Consider the following 17,061-nt stretch of genomic DNA (forward strand, 5'->3'; position numbering starts at 1 on the left):
TTTAGCCCTTTAGAGCTTGTTATATCTGGTTTTCCTACGTTTTTCTATGTAATATTATTCCATTCCAGTAGCATTATTGATAGAAATAATAAGTATTTATGGAATAGTAAAATATGGACAAATTGTGTGTGTGACATATCTGTCAAAATAAGTTAGAAGCTTATTCTTGGTTTGTGTAATGAATTTATGTATTGTAGTGAATACCTTTATTGGTGTGAAGATAATTATGCACAGACCCTCACAATATGCATTAACATTGAAACTTATGAAATGTCCTTAGTTTGGGTCGTGTAAAGCCAACCATTTTTGAGGACCATGTACCTAGTGCTTTGAAAACTGTCAGTCACTATATGAATATGACAATATGTGCACATTTAAAATTCAGAGCTCGGCATTGTGATACTGATGGAGAAGCTAGTAGATTGGTTAAAAGTCTGGACTTCTGTGGCATTTTTTTCGTGATGTGATAATCTATCATAAGCAGACCTAAGCACAGTTTTATGGACACAATTTTGCCCATGACATTGCCTACAGGATTTCCAGATGTGACTTGCACTCAGAAGATTAGTGGTCAACTTCAGAAGCTCTTCCACGCTTAGATCATGTGTTCAGAACTTAGATGTGAAAGTCTATACACTGGGAGATGCTGTGAGCCCCAAGGTTTTGATGGAGTTAGCTTGGAATCCTCGACTTCATGCCACATTGACGTGAACTTTGATGTATAATAAGCAGCAGAAACTTCATGTGAGAATATTGTCAGGTAGTTATATGTAAGGTTACGTGGTCCAGTAATGTCTTAGACTGATAAATTAGGTATGGAATCAGAATCAGTGTTATGTGATGAGAATAGGTGAACACACCTTGTCAGTGATGATGTAAAATTCTCTCCTTGGCAGGACATGGGCAAACATGCTGATTGGTGCAAATGTGGTGCACAGCTGTCCATAGCTGCAGTGAAAGATGAAGAGCAAGACCTTCTCTAGGTTTTCTAGCTTTCATTAAATGTATTTTTTTCCCCAGAGCTAATTTGAAAGTTGATTGGACCACTGTGGATAGGGTCTCATTAAGAATGTGGGAAATAGGGTCCGAGCGCGGTGGCTCACGCCTGTAATCCCAGCAGTTTGGAAGGCCAAAGTAGGTGGATTTCTTGATCCCAGGAGTTCGAGACCAGCCTGGGCAACACTTCCTGTCTCTACAAAAAATACAAAAATTAGCCATGCATGGTGGTGCATGCCTGTAGTCTCAGCTACTTGGGAGGCTGAGGCAGGAGAATTTTTTGAGCCCGGGATGCGGAGGTTGAAGTGAGCCAAGATCGTGCCACTGCACTCCAGCCTTGAGACGGAGCGAGACCCTGTCTCAAAAAAAAAAAAAAAAGGGAAATATGAACCTTTGAAAGTTAATCTGTGAATTTCTGTGAATTGAAAGTTTAACAATAAAAGTAGTTGTTTCTGTTTCCTTTGGAAGTTTTTTTTACCAGATGTTTCTAATTTGGTTGTAATTTGGAATGAGAGAATTTTTTTTTCTTAGGAGTGATTGCAAGAAATTAACTTAGGAACAACAGTGGTCATAACTGATTAAAAGCTGACACATCGGTAACAAAATTGTTTATAACTATGTGCCTAGTCTTTGGAAGCTACTGGGTTGACTTCTGGATCTCTTTCTCTTGGTAGGTTGAGTAAGGTGAAGATTGATTTGATCATGGAATTGGGCTGTGTGTGGAGATCATTGGTGATTTTTTTCCATGAGCCATTTCGGTCTTCAAGCTAGATTGTAATGGATTAAAAAAGAGTAGGAAGAAGGAAAAAAGGAGGAGAGCAGATAGAGACAGCTCCTGGGAGACTTTCCTGTGTTTTCCTAACCTCAATTACTTAAAATCTAATCACATTTGGGAACCAGAGGGTTAGGTGGTTATGTCCTCAAAACCTATTCCAGTCAATCTATGTCTCAGTCTTAGTATTGGCTTGTGTGTTATTTATCTTTTTAAAGATTCATATATGTTTAATGAGTATAAAGCCAAGCACAGGACAGTCGTGAATTCAGTAGAAATATTCTGTGTAATTCCTGGCCGGGTGCAGTGGCTCACGCCTGTAATACCAGCACTTTGTGAAGCCAAGGCGGGCGGATCATGAGGTCAGGAGTTTGAGACCAGCGTGACCAATGTGGTGAAACCCCGTCTCTACTAAAAATACTAAAATTAGCCAGGTGTGGTGGTGCGCCCCTGTAATGCCAGTTGCTCAGGAGGCTGAGGCAGGAAAATCACTTGAACCCGGGAGGCTGAGGTTGCAGTGAGCTGAGATCGCACCATGACTCTCCAGCCTGGGAGACAGAGCAAAACTTTGTCTCAAAAGAAAAAAAAAAGAAATATTCTATGTAATTCCTATGGTGAGACTGAAAGGGAAGGGAGGCGGCTCTAGAACCCGCTCTGGAACCCGCACAAATAGAACTTCCACTTCCACAGCAAGCCCCCTGCAAGGGCTATGTGCTCTGCCCAGCCCCGCACAGTGCCACTGTTGAGGGCGGGATGATGGTGCTGCAGGTATGGAGCCAGGTGCTCCGGGGGAGAGGGTGGGCAGGCTCATGGCCTTCACGTGGCGTGACGTTGACGCCCTTCTTCAGTAAGTGTTTGCTCAGGTGGTTGTGGAAATACTTAGGGGGGTGACCTCCATCAGTGAATTGGATGGGAACTCACAGTGGGGCAGGACTTGTGTCATCATGCTTTGTGGACAGTTGTTTCCCCTCAGTTACCTATGGTCAATGAAGGTCTGAAAATATTCAATGGAAAATTCCATAAATAGTTCATAAGTTTTAAATTGCACACAGTTCTGAGTAGCGTGATGAAATCTCACACCATCCCACTCCCTCCTGCCTGGGATGGGAATTCTCCCCATGTCCACAGCTTGTGTTCGGGTAACCCTTATTTTACTTCATAATGTCCCCAAAGCCCAAGAGTAGTGATGCTGGCGCTATGGATATACCAAGAAGCTGTAAAGTGCTCTTAAGTGAAAAGGTAAAACTTCTCCACTTAATAAGGAAAGAAAAACATTGTATGCTGAAGTTGCTGAGATCTACAGTAAGACGAATCTTCATGACATTGGGAAGAAGGAAAAAGAAATTCATGCTAGTTTTGCTGTCGCTCCTCAAACTGCCAAAGTTCCAGCCACGGTGAGTCCAAGACCATCCACCGGAGGTCTTGGAACATGTCCCCTCGGATAAGGGAGCACTACCGTAGGTACTGCAGGCTGTCACGGTGTTGTCGAGGATAAGGCACGTGTGACACTGTTGTCACACAGCTGATACCCTAGGCTGTGCTTGTTGGAACAGTTTACCTGCGCACTGACCCATAAGCTGGGGATGCAGGTGGCATCCTCAGCCTCCTCTTGCTTCACCAGCCCGTGCTGTGTAGCTGCTGCAGCATGTCACCACAGTGGCATTGACCTATTCCCTCAGCCACTGTTTCCTCTTTTTCCTGGGACTGCTGAGGCAGCGGTTCTCCATGCCTTGAGGATCACAAGAAGCTTGCAGTTGGAAGGGTCCAGGCTGCTGGCAGGGATTGAGAACCTCGGTGCGATGGGAGGCAGATGATGGGGAGATGGGCGGCGCTGGAGCCAGATGTGAAAAACCCGTTATTCAGCAGCTTCTCAGGGGTTTGGGGGTGCTGTCGGGTTTTAATTATCTTCTGGACGAGGAAGGTGGCCACGGGGTGGCTGTGCTTGGGAACACTGTGTGTGTTCTTGACCAGAGGTAGGTCTCTTAGACAAGAGGTTTCAAAAGGTGGTTTGCCCACTAACAAGGTGTGTGTGATGTACCCAAGGGACCACACATCCACCTTGAAACGGTGCCCTTTCTTTCCTAGCACCCTGGGAGTTATGTAATCAGGAGTCCCACCCAGGGTCTTCCTCTGCCTTCCGTCATGTTCGACTTTGGTTGGCAGTCCAGATCTTCCTGTTTTCACCTCCAGGTCATCATTCAGGAAGAAGGGGTACAGCTTGAGGTCCCGGTGAATAATCCAGTTTTAGGCAGGTGCCGGCAGCCAAGGATGATCTACTGCGGGCAGTAGCGCCCTCAGGCTCAGTGCTCTCCCCTTGTGCAACTCCATGAGAGGTCTCAGGTGGCAGAGCTCCAGCACCTGGAGCATGAGTTGTCCTTGAAAAAGCCACGGACACCTGAGATAGGCTGGTGGGCAAGGCTGCAGTGAGTACAGTGAGAGGCTGGAGACGTCTCCAGGGACGTCTCCTCTGGGTGCAGATTGAGCAGCAGTGACTCAGGTGCGATCTTGCCCGAGAACACCTCCTTGGTGTTTGCCTCCAAGATTTTGATGCTCTCAGCAAAGCCACCCTTGCCAAAACAGCCTGCCTGTAGTGCCGCCGGCAGGTTTACTAGGACCTCCAAGATCTCTGCAGAGTGGCTGCTGGGACCCCAGGAGCCACAACTCCAGGGAGGCTTTCCCAGGGTTGGCTAGTGCCTGTGCCATCAGCTATTACTCTTTAAAATAACATTTCATTTGAATAAAGATTTACCTTCCCATGGAATTACAGATGCTTTATTCTGTATGTGAAGCACAAGTTTAGGAAGTTATTTTAGAACCAGAGTGGTGGGAATCCACCAGTGGTAGACCAGGATCCTGTAGCTCAGGCTGTCTTGGTAGCTCTCCAAGTAACTTTTCTCTCCCACACACCAGTCCCCTCAGTGTATAGGCATTCTCTGGAACTGGTGGTGGTGGTATTCTGTCCCCTTCTGTGGGGCCTCACTGTCACATGATGGATGTCTGCAATCACTATTCTACCCCAGTTTCCAACTGTAGGGCCAGGTATTCAACGGCATAGTGACTAAAAGGCTGTTCAGAGAACCCTGACCAAGATTAATTTACCCAAAGTTGGAACAGAAGGACACAGTCAAGTTTAAGATCAAATGCTTTCTGTAGTGGCAGAATGGAGTCCCTAACTTTGACGTTTGCAAATGCAAAGAGAGGCACGGGTTCTCCAAAAGTTCAGAAAATCGTATGAGATCTGAGTCAGGAAAGGATTCAAGAATCCACCACCACGTATTGAATCATATAGGAGCAGAGCACTTCATGCGTATGCTTTTTGTTTTTCAGACAAGGTCTTGCTCTGTTGCCCAGGCTGGAGTGCAGTGGCACAATCATGGCTCACTGCAGCCTCGACCTCCTGGGATCAGGCAATCCTCCCACCTCAGCCTCCCTAGTAGCTGGGACTGCAGGTGCACACCACCACACCTGGTAAAAACAAAACCAAACACAACTGTAGAGACATGTCTCTTGCCCAGAATAGTCTCAAACTCCTGGGCTCAAGTGATCCTCCCACCACAGCCTCCCAAAGTGTTGAGATTACAGGTGTAAGCCACTGCGCTAGGCCCTATGTGTGTGCTTAATTTAACCTTCATCCTTTAAGGTAGCTATAAGTACCCCTATTTTTTAAAAAAATTATTTATTTATTTTTAAGGCAGAGTCTGGCTCTGTCGCCCAGGCTGGAGTGCAGTGGTACGATCTCAGCTCACTGCAACCTCCGCCTCCCAGGTTCAAGGGATTCTCTGCCTCAGCCTCCAGAGTTGCTGGAATTACAGTCACGCGCTACCACATTCAGTTAAGTTTTTATATTTTTGATAGAGACGGGGTTTCACCATGTTGACCAGGCTGGTCTCAAACTTCTGATCTCAAGTGATCCGCCTGTCTCGGCCTCCCCAAGTGCTGGGATTCCAGGCAAGAGCCACCCCGCCTGGCTAGTACCCCTATTTTTGTAAGGAAGAAGCTGAGGTACAAAGAGGTTAAACAACTTGCTCAAAATTACCAAGTAGAAGCCTGAGATGGGGTATGGTAATTTATGATTCTACATTTATCCACCATATTAAGTCAACTGTGTTAAATCATGTTGAAGGAAGATGATGCGCTGTGATCTGTAATATTGGTGCAGTTCAGCATTACTGTGGTGCAGTGTCAAGTTCCAAAAGACACAAAACTGTCTGATCGGCCTGTAGCGCATCACCGCCCACCAGCAGTACCTGAAGACGCTTTCAGTCCCCTGCTAGTGCCCGTAGGAGTCCGGGCCGGTCCATTTACATTGAAGAAAAACTGATCCCAGCACCTAAGTTACCCAGACATCTTTTAGGCGGCAAGCTTTTCAGACAGTTTAACACATTTATTCTTGTTTTTTAAAAAAAGGGCAAACACGGGGCTTTACAAAGGTCCTCCGTTTAGCACGCACCGGAGTCCCGGCAGCGCCCTGCGCTTCGGGAGGCCCAGTCGGTCTTCCCGCGGGGCCAGGGGTGAGGAGGTCAGGCAGGCGGGATTTGGGGTTTCCCGTGTTCCGGACCGGACACTTCGCCATGTTAACGAGCTACCGCCTGGGTTAAGGGGCACCCAGGGCAGGTGCCCGGTCGGGGATGAGGTGGCCGAGCCGCCGGTGCCTGGACGTGGACCCCTGCAGGGAGGGTCCGCGCGGGAAGCGAGCTCTCCACGGGTCCATGACAGCAGGCCCGCGGGGGCACGGAGCCTGCGCCAGGCAGTCTTTCTAGATCCTGGCCCAGCTCGGCAGCTTTCGCGCCCGGGCTCCTTTTCCGAGTCCGGGATCCTAGAGCGACGCGCAGCGCAGACCAGGGGTTCCCCCGGCGCGTTCTCGCCGCCCGGATAGTCGCTGGCCACGCCCCTCCGCGTCCACCCTGCCACCGGCCCCTGGCCGCAAATGTCGCGAGACCTTCGTCCATCTTCCCGGCGTGGTTCCGCGGCTCACGGCGTCCAGAGCGCGCACGCAAGCCCCGGGAGCGCGGGACACACAGGGCACGCTGGGTCGGCGGAACTGAGGCTTCCAGCTGTGGGCCTCCCTGGCCCGGTTGCCCAGTCTCGCGAGAGTTGGGAGTAAACAGCCCCGAATGGAGTGCCCAGGCGTGTTCGCCGCGGAGGCGCCGTTATCCCAGGCCTGCCGGCCCTGAGCTACAGGCGGCGCAGGTACGTCAGCCGCCCGCGCGCGGCCTCCCCGACCCGCTTCGCCTAGCAGAGGCGGCCCGCTCGCTCAGGTGTGCCGGTTGCGTCCGAGGCCCCGAGGCGAGGGCTGCCAGGGCCGGGCCGGGTCGGGGGAGGTGGGCGCGGGGCCTCTGGCGCTTGTTTGGACACATCGTGCCTGTCCCGCGGCCCTGCAGGGGTCTGCGCGCTCCGGCGGCTTGTTCCGTTGCATGGTTTTCTTTACGTGAAATGAGCATTCACCGAGTCAAACAATACGCCCTGCTCTGGCCCCGAGCCTCCAAACAGACTCAATTATAGGTGCGCTTCCGGGGCAGTGCTGGCGTCAGGTTTAAAAGACCTCGATTCTTTGCCTTATCTCGGTCTGTGCATATTGCGCCGCTGGTTTTTGGAAATGCAGGGATTCTGTTCGGCGAGCTCTCAGATCCAGATTGCCTTTTAAACCTACAGCTTCTTAAAAATCTTGCCTCGCCTTGTCATGGTTACGCTACCTAAGACCGTTGTGGATCGTATTTTTATTAAGATGTTTACCTTTCTTATTGGGTTGAGCCCCTGAGAATCTTGGCCTATTTGTCTACACAAATTATTAGATTCCGATTGACACTTCGAAATGACTTGGAGTGGAATAAGACCTGAGTTGATTCTGGAGACTCATCCTTTAGTCTTAACTGTGTAGCTAAGCCCTCCTAACGTCAAGGTCTCCGATTGTATGTGTACGAAAAGGAGGGCTTGCAGAAGAGAAGTAATTCCTCTCATTTTTTTTTTTTGAATCTGGAAAATCCGCTTTTATTATTTATACTTTTTTTTTAATGTAAGAGCTTTGAAGTAGAATTTACATACCATAAAATCCACCTGTTTTAAGTGTACTATTCAGTGGTTTTTAGTAAATTTACAGCTGCACAGTCACCACCAAATCCGCTTTTAGAACATTTCCGTTACCCCAAGAGCTCTGATGCCCAGTTGTAGTTAATACCCATTTCCAAGCCCCACCACAGGCAACCTTTCATCTACTTTGTCTTTCTAGATTTTCCTTTAATGACTATTTCGTATATTCAGATGGAAACATATGATATGCGGCCTTTTGTGTCAGGCTTCTTTCACTTAGCATGTTTTCACAGTTCATCCATGTTGTAACACGAATCAGGATTTCATTCCTTTTATGACCAAATAATATTCAGTTGTATGGCTATACCACATTTTGTTTAAGCATTTATGCAGAACACTTTTGGCAAATAAAAGTTTATTTTATGCTCTAATGTGTGATGCAGATGACAGCAAAACTGTTGATTGGGAATGGGAGCTGGGAACTGACCCAGACACGTGTCAAACGACTGCATTCCCCAGGTACCCCGTATAATCTAGAGTTGGTCCTTTCTGTATAAAAAGGGAAAATTCCAATGCAGAGCTTGCGGAACCTTTCAAGCACCTAGGGATGAAGTGGGAGCTCTTCTAGTCAGGAGGTTAACAAGAACTAGGAAGACTGGGCCGGGCGCGGTGGCTCACGCCTGTAATCCCATACTTTGGGAGGCCGAGGTGGGCGGATCACGAGGTCAGGTGTTCAAGACCAGCCTGGCCAATGTGGTGAAACCCCGTCGCTCTGAAAATACAAAAATTAGCTGGGCGCAATAGCAGGCCCCTGTAATCCCAGCTACTCGGGAGGGTGAGACAGGAGAATCGCTTGAACCCAGGCGGCAGAGGTTGTAGTGAGCCAAGATCATGCCACTGCACTCCAGCCTGGGCAACAGAGTGAGACTACGTCTCAAAAAAACAAACAAACAAAAAACTTGGAAAGGCTACGGTGAACTGTACATTGTTGCCATCAGTGCTGCAGAAATCTGTTTGAGGAAATGCTTTATTTATTTATTTTTATTTTTTTGAGACAGAGTCTCGCTCTGTCACCCAGGCTGGAGTGCAGTGGCGGATCTCTGCTCACTGCAACTTCTGCCTCCCGGGTTCAAGCGATCCTCCTGCCTCAGCCTCCCGAGTAGCCGGGACTACAGGTGCCCGCCACCATGCCTGGCTAATTTTTGTATCTTTAGTAGAGACGGGTTTTTACCATGTTGGTCAGGCTGGTTTCAGACTCCTTGACCTCGTGATCCGCCCGCATCAGCCTCCCAAAGTACTGGGATTACAGGCGTGAGCTACCGCGCCCAGCTGAGGAAACGCATTTTAAAGTAAAATAAGGAAGTTAGAAGTTTGGAGGTGCCCTATCTGTGGCCAACTAATACTCGATGACTAAGGGGTAAGACTAAAAGGAGACAAGAGTGACGTGTGTGAAATAGTAGGCAGTGAAGACACCACAGACCAAGTTTTCTCACTCTTGACTGTAGTGATACATTGGGATGAATTTTTTTTCTTTTTAATACAAGACTACCTGATGGATAAAGTGTGCCAGAATAAATGGTTGCATCGGATGTAAGAATATGGCAGAATACACCTTTGTCGACTGGGCGTGGTGGCTCACGCCTGTAATCCCAGTACTTTGGGAGGCCGATGCGGGCGGATCATGAGGTCAGGAGATTGAGACTATCCTGGTTAACACAGTGAAACCCCGTCTCTAAAATACAAAAAATTAGCCAGGCGTGGTGGCACGCGCCTGTAGTCCCAGCTACTTGGGAGGCTGAGGCAGGAGAATCGCTTGAACCCCGGAGGTAGAGGTTGCAGTGAGCTGAGATCGCGCCATTGCACTCCACCCTGGCGGCAGAGCGAGACTCCATCTCCAAAAAAAAAAAAGAGAAGACTCCTTTGTTTTACCATAGTTTGGTCTGGCATGACTTAATTGTTAGCCTGTTAAACAATGGTAATACAGCCAAGTATGCAATTAGTTCTGAAGGTGGTAGTTTTTCAGCCGACTTTTAATTGGACTGGATAGTAACCTTTCATGGTCTAAATACAATTCAGTCTCCTTTGGAGCTATTTTAGTAAACTAGTTTACTACAAAGCAAGGCATAGCTGCATAATTAGATGATTATCAGGTGATACAAGTCATATTCACTCACCTGAATTATGTTCTGATTATTTTTAAAGAGATAATTTCAGATGTATTTTAGTTATGCCCAGAATTATAGTCATTGTGATATTCTTTCGTTGTGAAAATTCTAAGTGGGAGACTCCAAGAGCTGCAAAGAATGCTAGCCACCAGCTAGGCCAGTTGGTTGCGCAAGTAATGCATTTCTTCTACTGAGTCTCCCTTCTACACAAATCCCATTAAATACTATTTTCTATTTCTATAATTTGAACGGTGTCTTTTTCAGTTAGTACTTGATATCAAAAATTTTTAATTATACATGTGTTAGAGGTGTAATCATTCTCATGAAAAATCCATAGGTATAGGAATACCATCTTTTAAGGTTATACCTTTATATGGAAAGATAACGAGGTCTTCTGCATAAAGAATTTATAGAAATTAAATCCAGTTAACATTTAGTGGATCCAGTAACAGCCCTAAGTAGGCTAAGTTAAGTGATATTACAAATGATAATAAGCCTTTCAGAATGAACTAGCCAGAAGTTTAATATTTTCAAAGGCTGTCTTCTCCTTAGGCTGGAAAGTAGCTGTAGACAGATCTTTGAGAACAATTTGTAGGAGATAGATCCCTTTAAGCTCTAGTATATATACAAATAAAATTAAATCTAGCGTATATATTTGAATTTTTGTGCCACTGTCTTACCAGAAAGTATGATTTATTCTTTTTTTTTTTTTGAGATGGCATGTCACTCTGTCTCCCAGGCTGGAGTGCAGTGGCTCGATCTCAGCTCACTGCAACCTCTGTCTCCCAGGTTCAAGCGATTCTCCCACCTCAACCTCCTGAGTAGCTGGGATTACAGGTGTGTGCCACCACACCCAGCTGATTTTTGTATTTTTAGTAGAGATGGGGTTTCACCATGTTGAACTCCTGACCTCAGGTGATCTGCCCGCCTCGGCCTCCCACGGTGCTGGGGTTATAGCTGTGAGCCACCGAGCCCAGCCTATTCTTTTTTTTTGAGACCGAGTCTCTCTCTGTTGTCCAGGCTGGAGTGCAGTGGCCTGATCTCAGTTCCCTGCAAGCTCCGCCTCCTAGGTTCACGCCATTCTCCTGCCTCAGCCTCCCGAGTGTCTGGGACGACAGGAGCCCGCCACCACGCCCGGCTAATTTTTTTGTATTTTTAGTGGAGATGGGGTTTCACTGTGTTAGCCAGGATGGTCTCGATCTCCTGACCTAGTGATCCTCCTGTCTCAGCCTCCCAAAGTGCCGGGATTACAGGCGTGAACCAATTTATTTGAAAAGTTTTATTAAAATACTTAAATATGTTTTATTAAAGTATAAAATTAATATATGCTCCCTATAAATTAAAGCAGAAATTAACTGTCTGTAATCATACAATTGAAAGGTAGAACCACTGTAACCATTTTGGTATGTGTCTTTCAGTGGTTTTTTTTTGTTGTTGTCATTGTTTTCATTTGAGACAGAGTCTCCGTTGCCCAGGCTAGAATGTAGTGGCTTTACCTCCACCCACTGCAACCTCCACCTCCTTGGTTCAAGCGATTCTTCTGCCTCAGCCTCCTGAGTAGCTGGGATTACAGGCATGTGTCACCATGCTCAGCTAATTTTTTGTATTTTTAGTAGAGACAGGGTTTTGCTATGTTGGCCAGGCTGGTCTTGAACTCCTGACCTCAAGTGATCCGCCTGCCTCGGCTTCCCAAAGTGCTGGGATTATAGGAATGAGCCACCGCACCCAGCTGCATTTTTTTTTTTTTTTTTTTTTTTTTTGCTCATAATCACATAATCACATTTTAAAATTAAAATGTAAAATAAAATTTGGATTGTATGGTGCATGAACTGTTTTACTTAACATTTCATTAGCATTTCCCCATATTTCTGTTGTAACAAATGACCACAAACAGTGGCCTAGAACAACATGAATTTACTGTCTCACAGTTCTGGATATCAGAAGTCCAGAATCCGTCTCACTGAGCTCAAGTCAAAGTTTCAGCAGGGCTGTCTCCTTCCGGAGGCTCTGTGGAGAGAATCAGTTTCCTTTTGTTTTTCAGTTTCTACAGGCCACCTGCGTTCCTTGGCTCCTGACTTCTTCCTCAAATTATCTCAACCTCTTGATTGCTTTCTTTTTTCTTTTTTTTTTTGAGATGGAGTCTCTCTCTGTCCCCCAGGCTGGAGTGCAGTGGCATAGTCTTGGCTCACCGCAACCTCTGCCTCCCGGGTTCAAGTGATTCTCCTGCCTCAGCCTTCCGGGTAGCTAGGATTATAGGCACCCACCACCATGCCTAGCTAATTTTTGTATTTTTAGTAGAGACGGGGTTTCACCATGTTGGCCAGGCTGGTCTTGAACACCTGACCTCAGGTGATCTGCCCACCTTGGCCTCCCACAGTGTCGTGATTACAGGCGTGAGCCACTGTGCCCAGCCAGCTTGTTGCTTTCATCGTCACATCTATTACTGTCTATTACTCACCTGCCTCTCTCTTATAGAGACCCTTGTAATGACACCTGGCCCACCTAGATCATCGAGGATACTGTCTCAGTGCCTTCATTTAGTCACAGCTGCAAAGTCCCTTTGGCCTATATGCATTTGTGTATAAAGTAACATTCCCAGGTTCTAGGAATTAGGATGTGGGCATCTTTGTGGCGACCATTGTTCAGCCTACTGCAGGAGGAGCATTTGAAATTGCTGCATGGCCTTCTGTGGTATGCATGAACCGTAATTATTTAGCCAGTCTCTTTGTTTATGCACATTCAGATGGCCTCCAGCTTTTCCCGCTCATAATCTTGCGGTGTGTATCTTTGGACATAAAGCCTTATGTGCGTCCAGATTCATACTTCTTGGATTGAATCCCTAGGGGAGATTTTAGAAAAGCAGGTGACCTGCCTCTGAAGAGTGTGGCCTCTGGAGCTAGGCTGACCACCTGAGCTCCCAGCCCAGCTGTCCTACTTGCTGGTGTTGTGGCCCCAGGCAAGTTGCTTAGCTGTTCTGGGCCTCAGTTCTCATTTGAAAATGGGGGTGGTAACGGGTTGTTGGGAGGACTAAATGAGTTAATATTTGCAGACTACGTAGAATGGCACCTGCTACATCGTAAATGCTCAGTGAGTGTTAGTTTTTCTTATTTTGGATTTGTTGGACGAAAAGTTTTTAATGTTCATTTTTAAGCATTTTAATACATATGTGAAAATTGCCATTCTAAAAGGTTGAGTTTTTTTTTTAATATTCACCAGCAACATATGGGAGTACTTATTTTATTGGATTTGTTAACTTAATAAACATAATTTTTATTCTACAGGGGGTGCCTGAGTTTTTTCTGTCAGAATGTTACTTGATTTGTTTAACGTAAATCATAGAAACACAGGTTAATGTTAGCAGAAATTTACCATGAATCTTTTCAGGAAATCTGTCAATTTCCTAGAATGAGATATGCTTTTAGTTTCCCTTTAACTAGCTCAGTCCCATCTTTGGATGTCCTCCTGCATAACAACTGATGAGTGTAAATCTATCTGACATGGCGTGTGGTCTGGTTATGTATGCAGTGATCAGCACGGACTGAGTCTGAATAAGAGGCTTAGAATGCCCCCATCACCACATTTAAAATACCCCAGCCTCATGCGTCCCTGGCAGGTGAGGCTAAATAACTTATTTTTTCTGCCTGTTTTGGAAACAGGCTGATCCTAACAGGAAGGTTGCACGAACAGTATGAAACCATTTTTTTCTCTAAAGCATTTGAGAGTAAATTGCAGACCTGATACTCCATTATCCCCCGGTATTTCAGTGGGTGTATCTTCCAAGCAAGGGCCTTCATACGTAATCATGGCACAGTTGTCAAAATCAGGAAATTAGTGTTGATACATCACTACCATCAGATCCACGGGGAGGCTTACCTGGGTTTTGCCAGTTGTCCCTGAGTGACTGTTACAGCAGATGGATCCAGTTTGGATTCATGAGTTGCATTGTCTCTGAAGTCTCCTTCAATTCTTGCCTTTCATCACCTTGGTGCTTAGAAAAATTCTAGGCCAGTTGATTTTGTAGAATGTCGCTCAGTTTGGGTTGGTCTGATGTTACTCTTGAATTGATTTCAGGTTGTGCATCTTTGTCAGGAACCTCCAGAAGTGATGCTGGCTCTTCTCAGTGCATCTGCTCTCGTAGACCTGGCTCCATTTGTCCCATTGCTGCTTCCCTGGGACAACTTGGTGGAGCTTCTCCACTGTGAAATGACTTTTCCCCTTTGAAAAGAGAGACTTTGTTAGTAGTTAGGCATTTCGAGATGATGTAAATATCTCATTCTTCTTCAAACTTTATGTCATTGTGGACTCCTGTTTTCTTGTTTTATTCCACGGGTTGGGATCTGTTATGTTCATTATTTATTGCGATGCTTAGATTGTCCCGGATTTTGTTAGTGGGGGCCCCTGCAAACTGGCTTCCGTGTTCCTTGGACACTTCCCCATCATTCTGTGAGCCTTTCCTCATTGGGTAACACTGTTCCAAACCCATCTTGTTCTTACCCTACCCAGCCTGGAACTAGCTCTTTGTCCAAAGAGCCTGAGTTCTTTTAGTGGAGAGTGATATTTAGAACCAGTTGTGGGCACTAGGTGGGCTCCTTGCTGTTGGGATTTCACTGCTGCCACACCCTTTTGGAGATAGCTAGGAAACGTATGTAGCATGTACATGTGCACTTAGATTTCTTTCTTTCTACATCTGCTAGTCTGTGTACTGAAAACCTGAAATTCAGACCAGCATTTATCATTTTGTTCGGATACTGAATGGTTCATTTTTTTCTCTTTCATATTTCTAACTTCCTTCTCTGACAGTAAGAAAGCTGCATCCCATTATATGTAAAATATTTATTTGATCAAACAGTTTTACCTTCACTGCTGTCACCCCATCGCCTGCCTGGCGCCTTCTTCACTTGCCAGGCTCTGACCCCCTCACCTGGTACCTCTCTCTTCACATACCTTCCTCCCTCCGCTCAGAGTCTAAGACACCGTGGTGGGCTTCTGCCGTTCTCCCATGAACACTTGCCTTCTTGTCTTCAGCAGAATTCTTCAGAAGGGGAGGAAGAAAAGGCAGAGTTAGCACTCTTTTTAGAAAGTGCGTTTCTTGGGCCGGGTGCGGTGCTTCACGCCTGTAATCCCAACACTTTGGGAGGCCGAGGGTGGGTGGTAGATCACCTGAGGTCAGGAGGTCGAGACCAGCCTGGCCAACATGGCAAAACCCTGTCTCTATTAAAAGTACAAAAATCAGCTGGGTGTGGTGGCAGGCGCCTGTAATCCCAGCTACTTGGGAGGCTGAGGCAGGAGAATCGCTTGAACCGGGAGGTGGAGGTTTCACTGAGCAGAGATCGTCTCCATCTAAAAAGAAGAAAAAAGTGCTTTTCCTTAGGTGTGTGTGTTTGTGTCTGTGTGTGCCTGCTCTGTCTGCCTGTCCTGCTGCTGCTTGCCTGCTTACCTCTCAGTGGTGAGCCCGTCTTGGGAAGTGTGCCCGTTGGGTTTGCATTATATAGTGAGAATCAGGAGGGACCGTTCGTCACAGCTGAATAGATGTATTAGACCCTGGAAAGTGCAGTCTGTGCCTGCAAAGCCTCACTGACTTGTCTAGTGAGTCAGTGGGGACAAGATCTTTTTAGGCCCAGGCCAGACATAGTGGCTCACGCCTATAATCCCAGCATTCTGAGAGGCTGAGGCAGGAAGATCTCTTGAGCCCGGGAGTTTGAGACCAGCCTGGGCAACATGATGAGACCCCATCTCTACAAAAAAAAAAAAAAAAATTAGCTGGGCATAGTGGCGCTATTATAGTCCCAGCAACTTGGTAGGCTGAGGTGGGAGGATCACTTGAGCCTCAGACGTTGAGGCTGCAGTGAACCGTGATTGTGGCACTGCCCTCCAGCCTGTGTGACCAAGTGGGACCCTGTCTCAAAAAAAAAAAAAAATAGGCCCAGGAGTTCGGGCGTTGGTAATAAGCTCAGCCTTGGGGACCCCAGTCTGTCTGCCATCATTTACTGGTCTCTTGCCCCTATTATGGCATTTTTGTTTTCCTTAAAGGAAATTTACATTTTGAAGCCATCTTATTCTAGGATCGGGAAACTATAGAAACCTCAGGATCTGTTGCCGTATTTTTTGAGCCGTAAATCCTTTGAAATATACTGCCTTGTCAGAGCCTGGATTTTAGCTCACCTTTTAGGAACACAAGCAGGTCCACGAGATCCAAACACAGCAAGGGGTTATCTCCTTGTCCCTGTCATTTCTAGCCTCATAATTCATCCCCATGAGATTTTTACACTTAAAGGCACCTTCCTTCCAGCTGCTGGTGGTTTGGTGACTAGAGCAGGTGGGCTGGAGTTGACAGGCTTGGTAAAGTGCAGTCTGGCTGCCAGGCTCACCTGCCCACGAGTGTAGCCCTTTTCTGGAAGGGGCCAGTTACTAAGCTAGTGGTCTCTGTCCCTTCAGCTTGCCCACCTTCCTTTTGCAAATTATTTCCCACTGATTTTGGTTTCCTTCTGACCTTCCTGTGCCCTCAGTCTTTTACCATCTCTGAAAGAAAAGGTACTGGATTGCCCGGAATTCTGCCCTAAGCCGTGCCCTCGACCCTGAGGCTCATCCTAAATTGAAAATGCTCAGAGCTCAGCTCCTGCTGGTGTCTCCCAAGCCAGCTTTCCTACTGTCTTCCCAGTCTCAGTTAGGGGCAGGCTCCACTGGTGCAGTCGGGCGACCAGCGTTGGTGTTGCCTTGAATCCTCACTTGTGTGCCCCCCACATCTGGTGGACAGCACATCTGTCACTTCTACCTTCGGATCTGTGATGTCATTGCCTCTTATCACCTCCCCTGCCTGCCCTGGTCCAAACCAGCATCTTCTCTCCTTTGGTTCTTTTGTACAGAAGTCCTCCAGATGCTCCCTGCCTCAGCCTGTGCCCCCTTCCACACTGAAGCCGGAGCAGTCAGGCTGAAACACAAGCCACATGTGCTCAGGACTGCCCCACGCTTTCTCTTCCCAGTCAGAATCAAAGCTGAAGTCCTTTCTGTGACCTGCAGGCCTTCCCTGGGCTGTCTCCGCGGTTTCCTCGGATTTCATCTTCGGCTTTCCCGTGCTTCACGCTGGCCTCTTTGCCTTTCTTT

General features: G+C 46.9%; 2 protein-coding genes across 2 annotated transcripts in view; one reads left to right on the forward strand and one right to left on the reverse strand.

The window, feature by feature from the left end:
• Window positions 1-4,524: 4,524 nt before the first annotated feature.
• Window positions 4,525-7,450, reverse strand: LOC116470761 (proline-rich protein HaeIII subfamily 1). The gene is made up of 3 exons (XM_058440265.1): window positions 7,419-7,450; window positions 7,033-7,190; window positions 4,525-6,738 (listed from the first exon to the last, which is right to left on the reverse strand). Exons 1-3 carry the CDS (start codon window positions 7,448-7,450, stop codon window positions 6,191-6,193), a joined length of 738 nt encoding a protein of 245 aa, XP_058296248.1. The 3' UTR covers window positions 4,525-6,190.
• Window positions 6,751-17,061, forward strand: part of MBTPS1 (membrane bound transcription factor peptidase, site 1) — a 65,146-nt gene continuing 54,835 nt past the window's right edge. The window contains exon 1 of the mRNA XM_032156317.1: window positions 6,751-6,958. The gene's annotated coding sequence lies outside the window, so the exon portion shown is untranslated. The remainder of the gene's footprint in view (window positions 6,959-17,061) is intronic.

Source organism: Hylobates moloch, unplaced genomic scaffold (genome assembly GCF_009828535.3).
Source record: "Hylobates moloch isolate HMO894 unplaced genomic scaffold, HMol_V3 SCAFFOLD_6, whole genome shotgun sequence".
Taxonomy (NCBI): Eukaryota; Metazoa; Chordata; class Mammalia; order Primates; family Hylobatidae; genus Hylobates; species Hylobates moloch.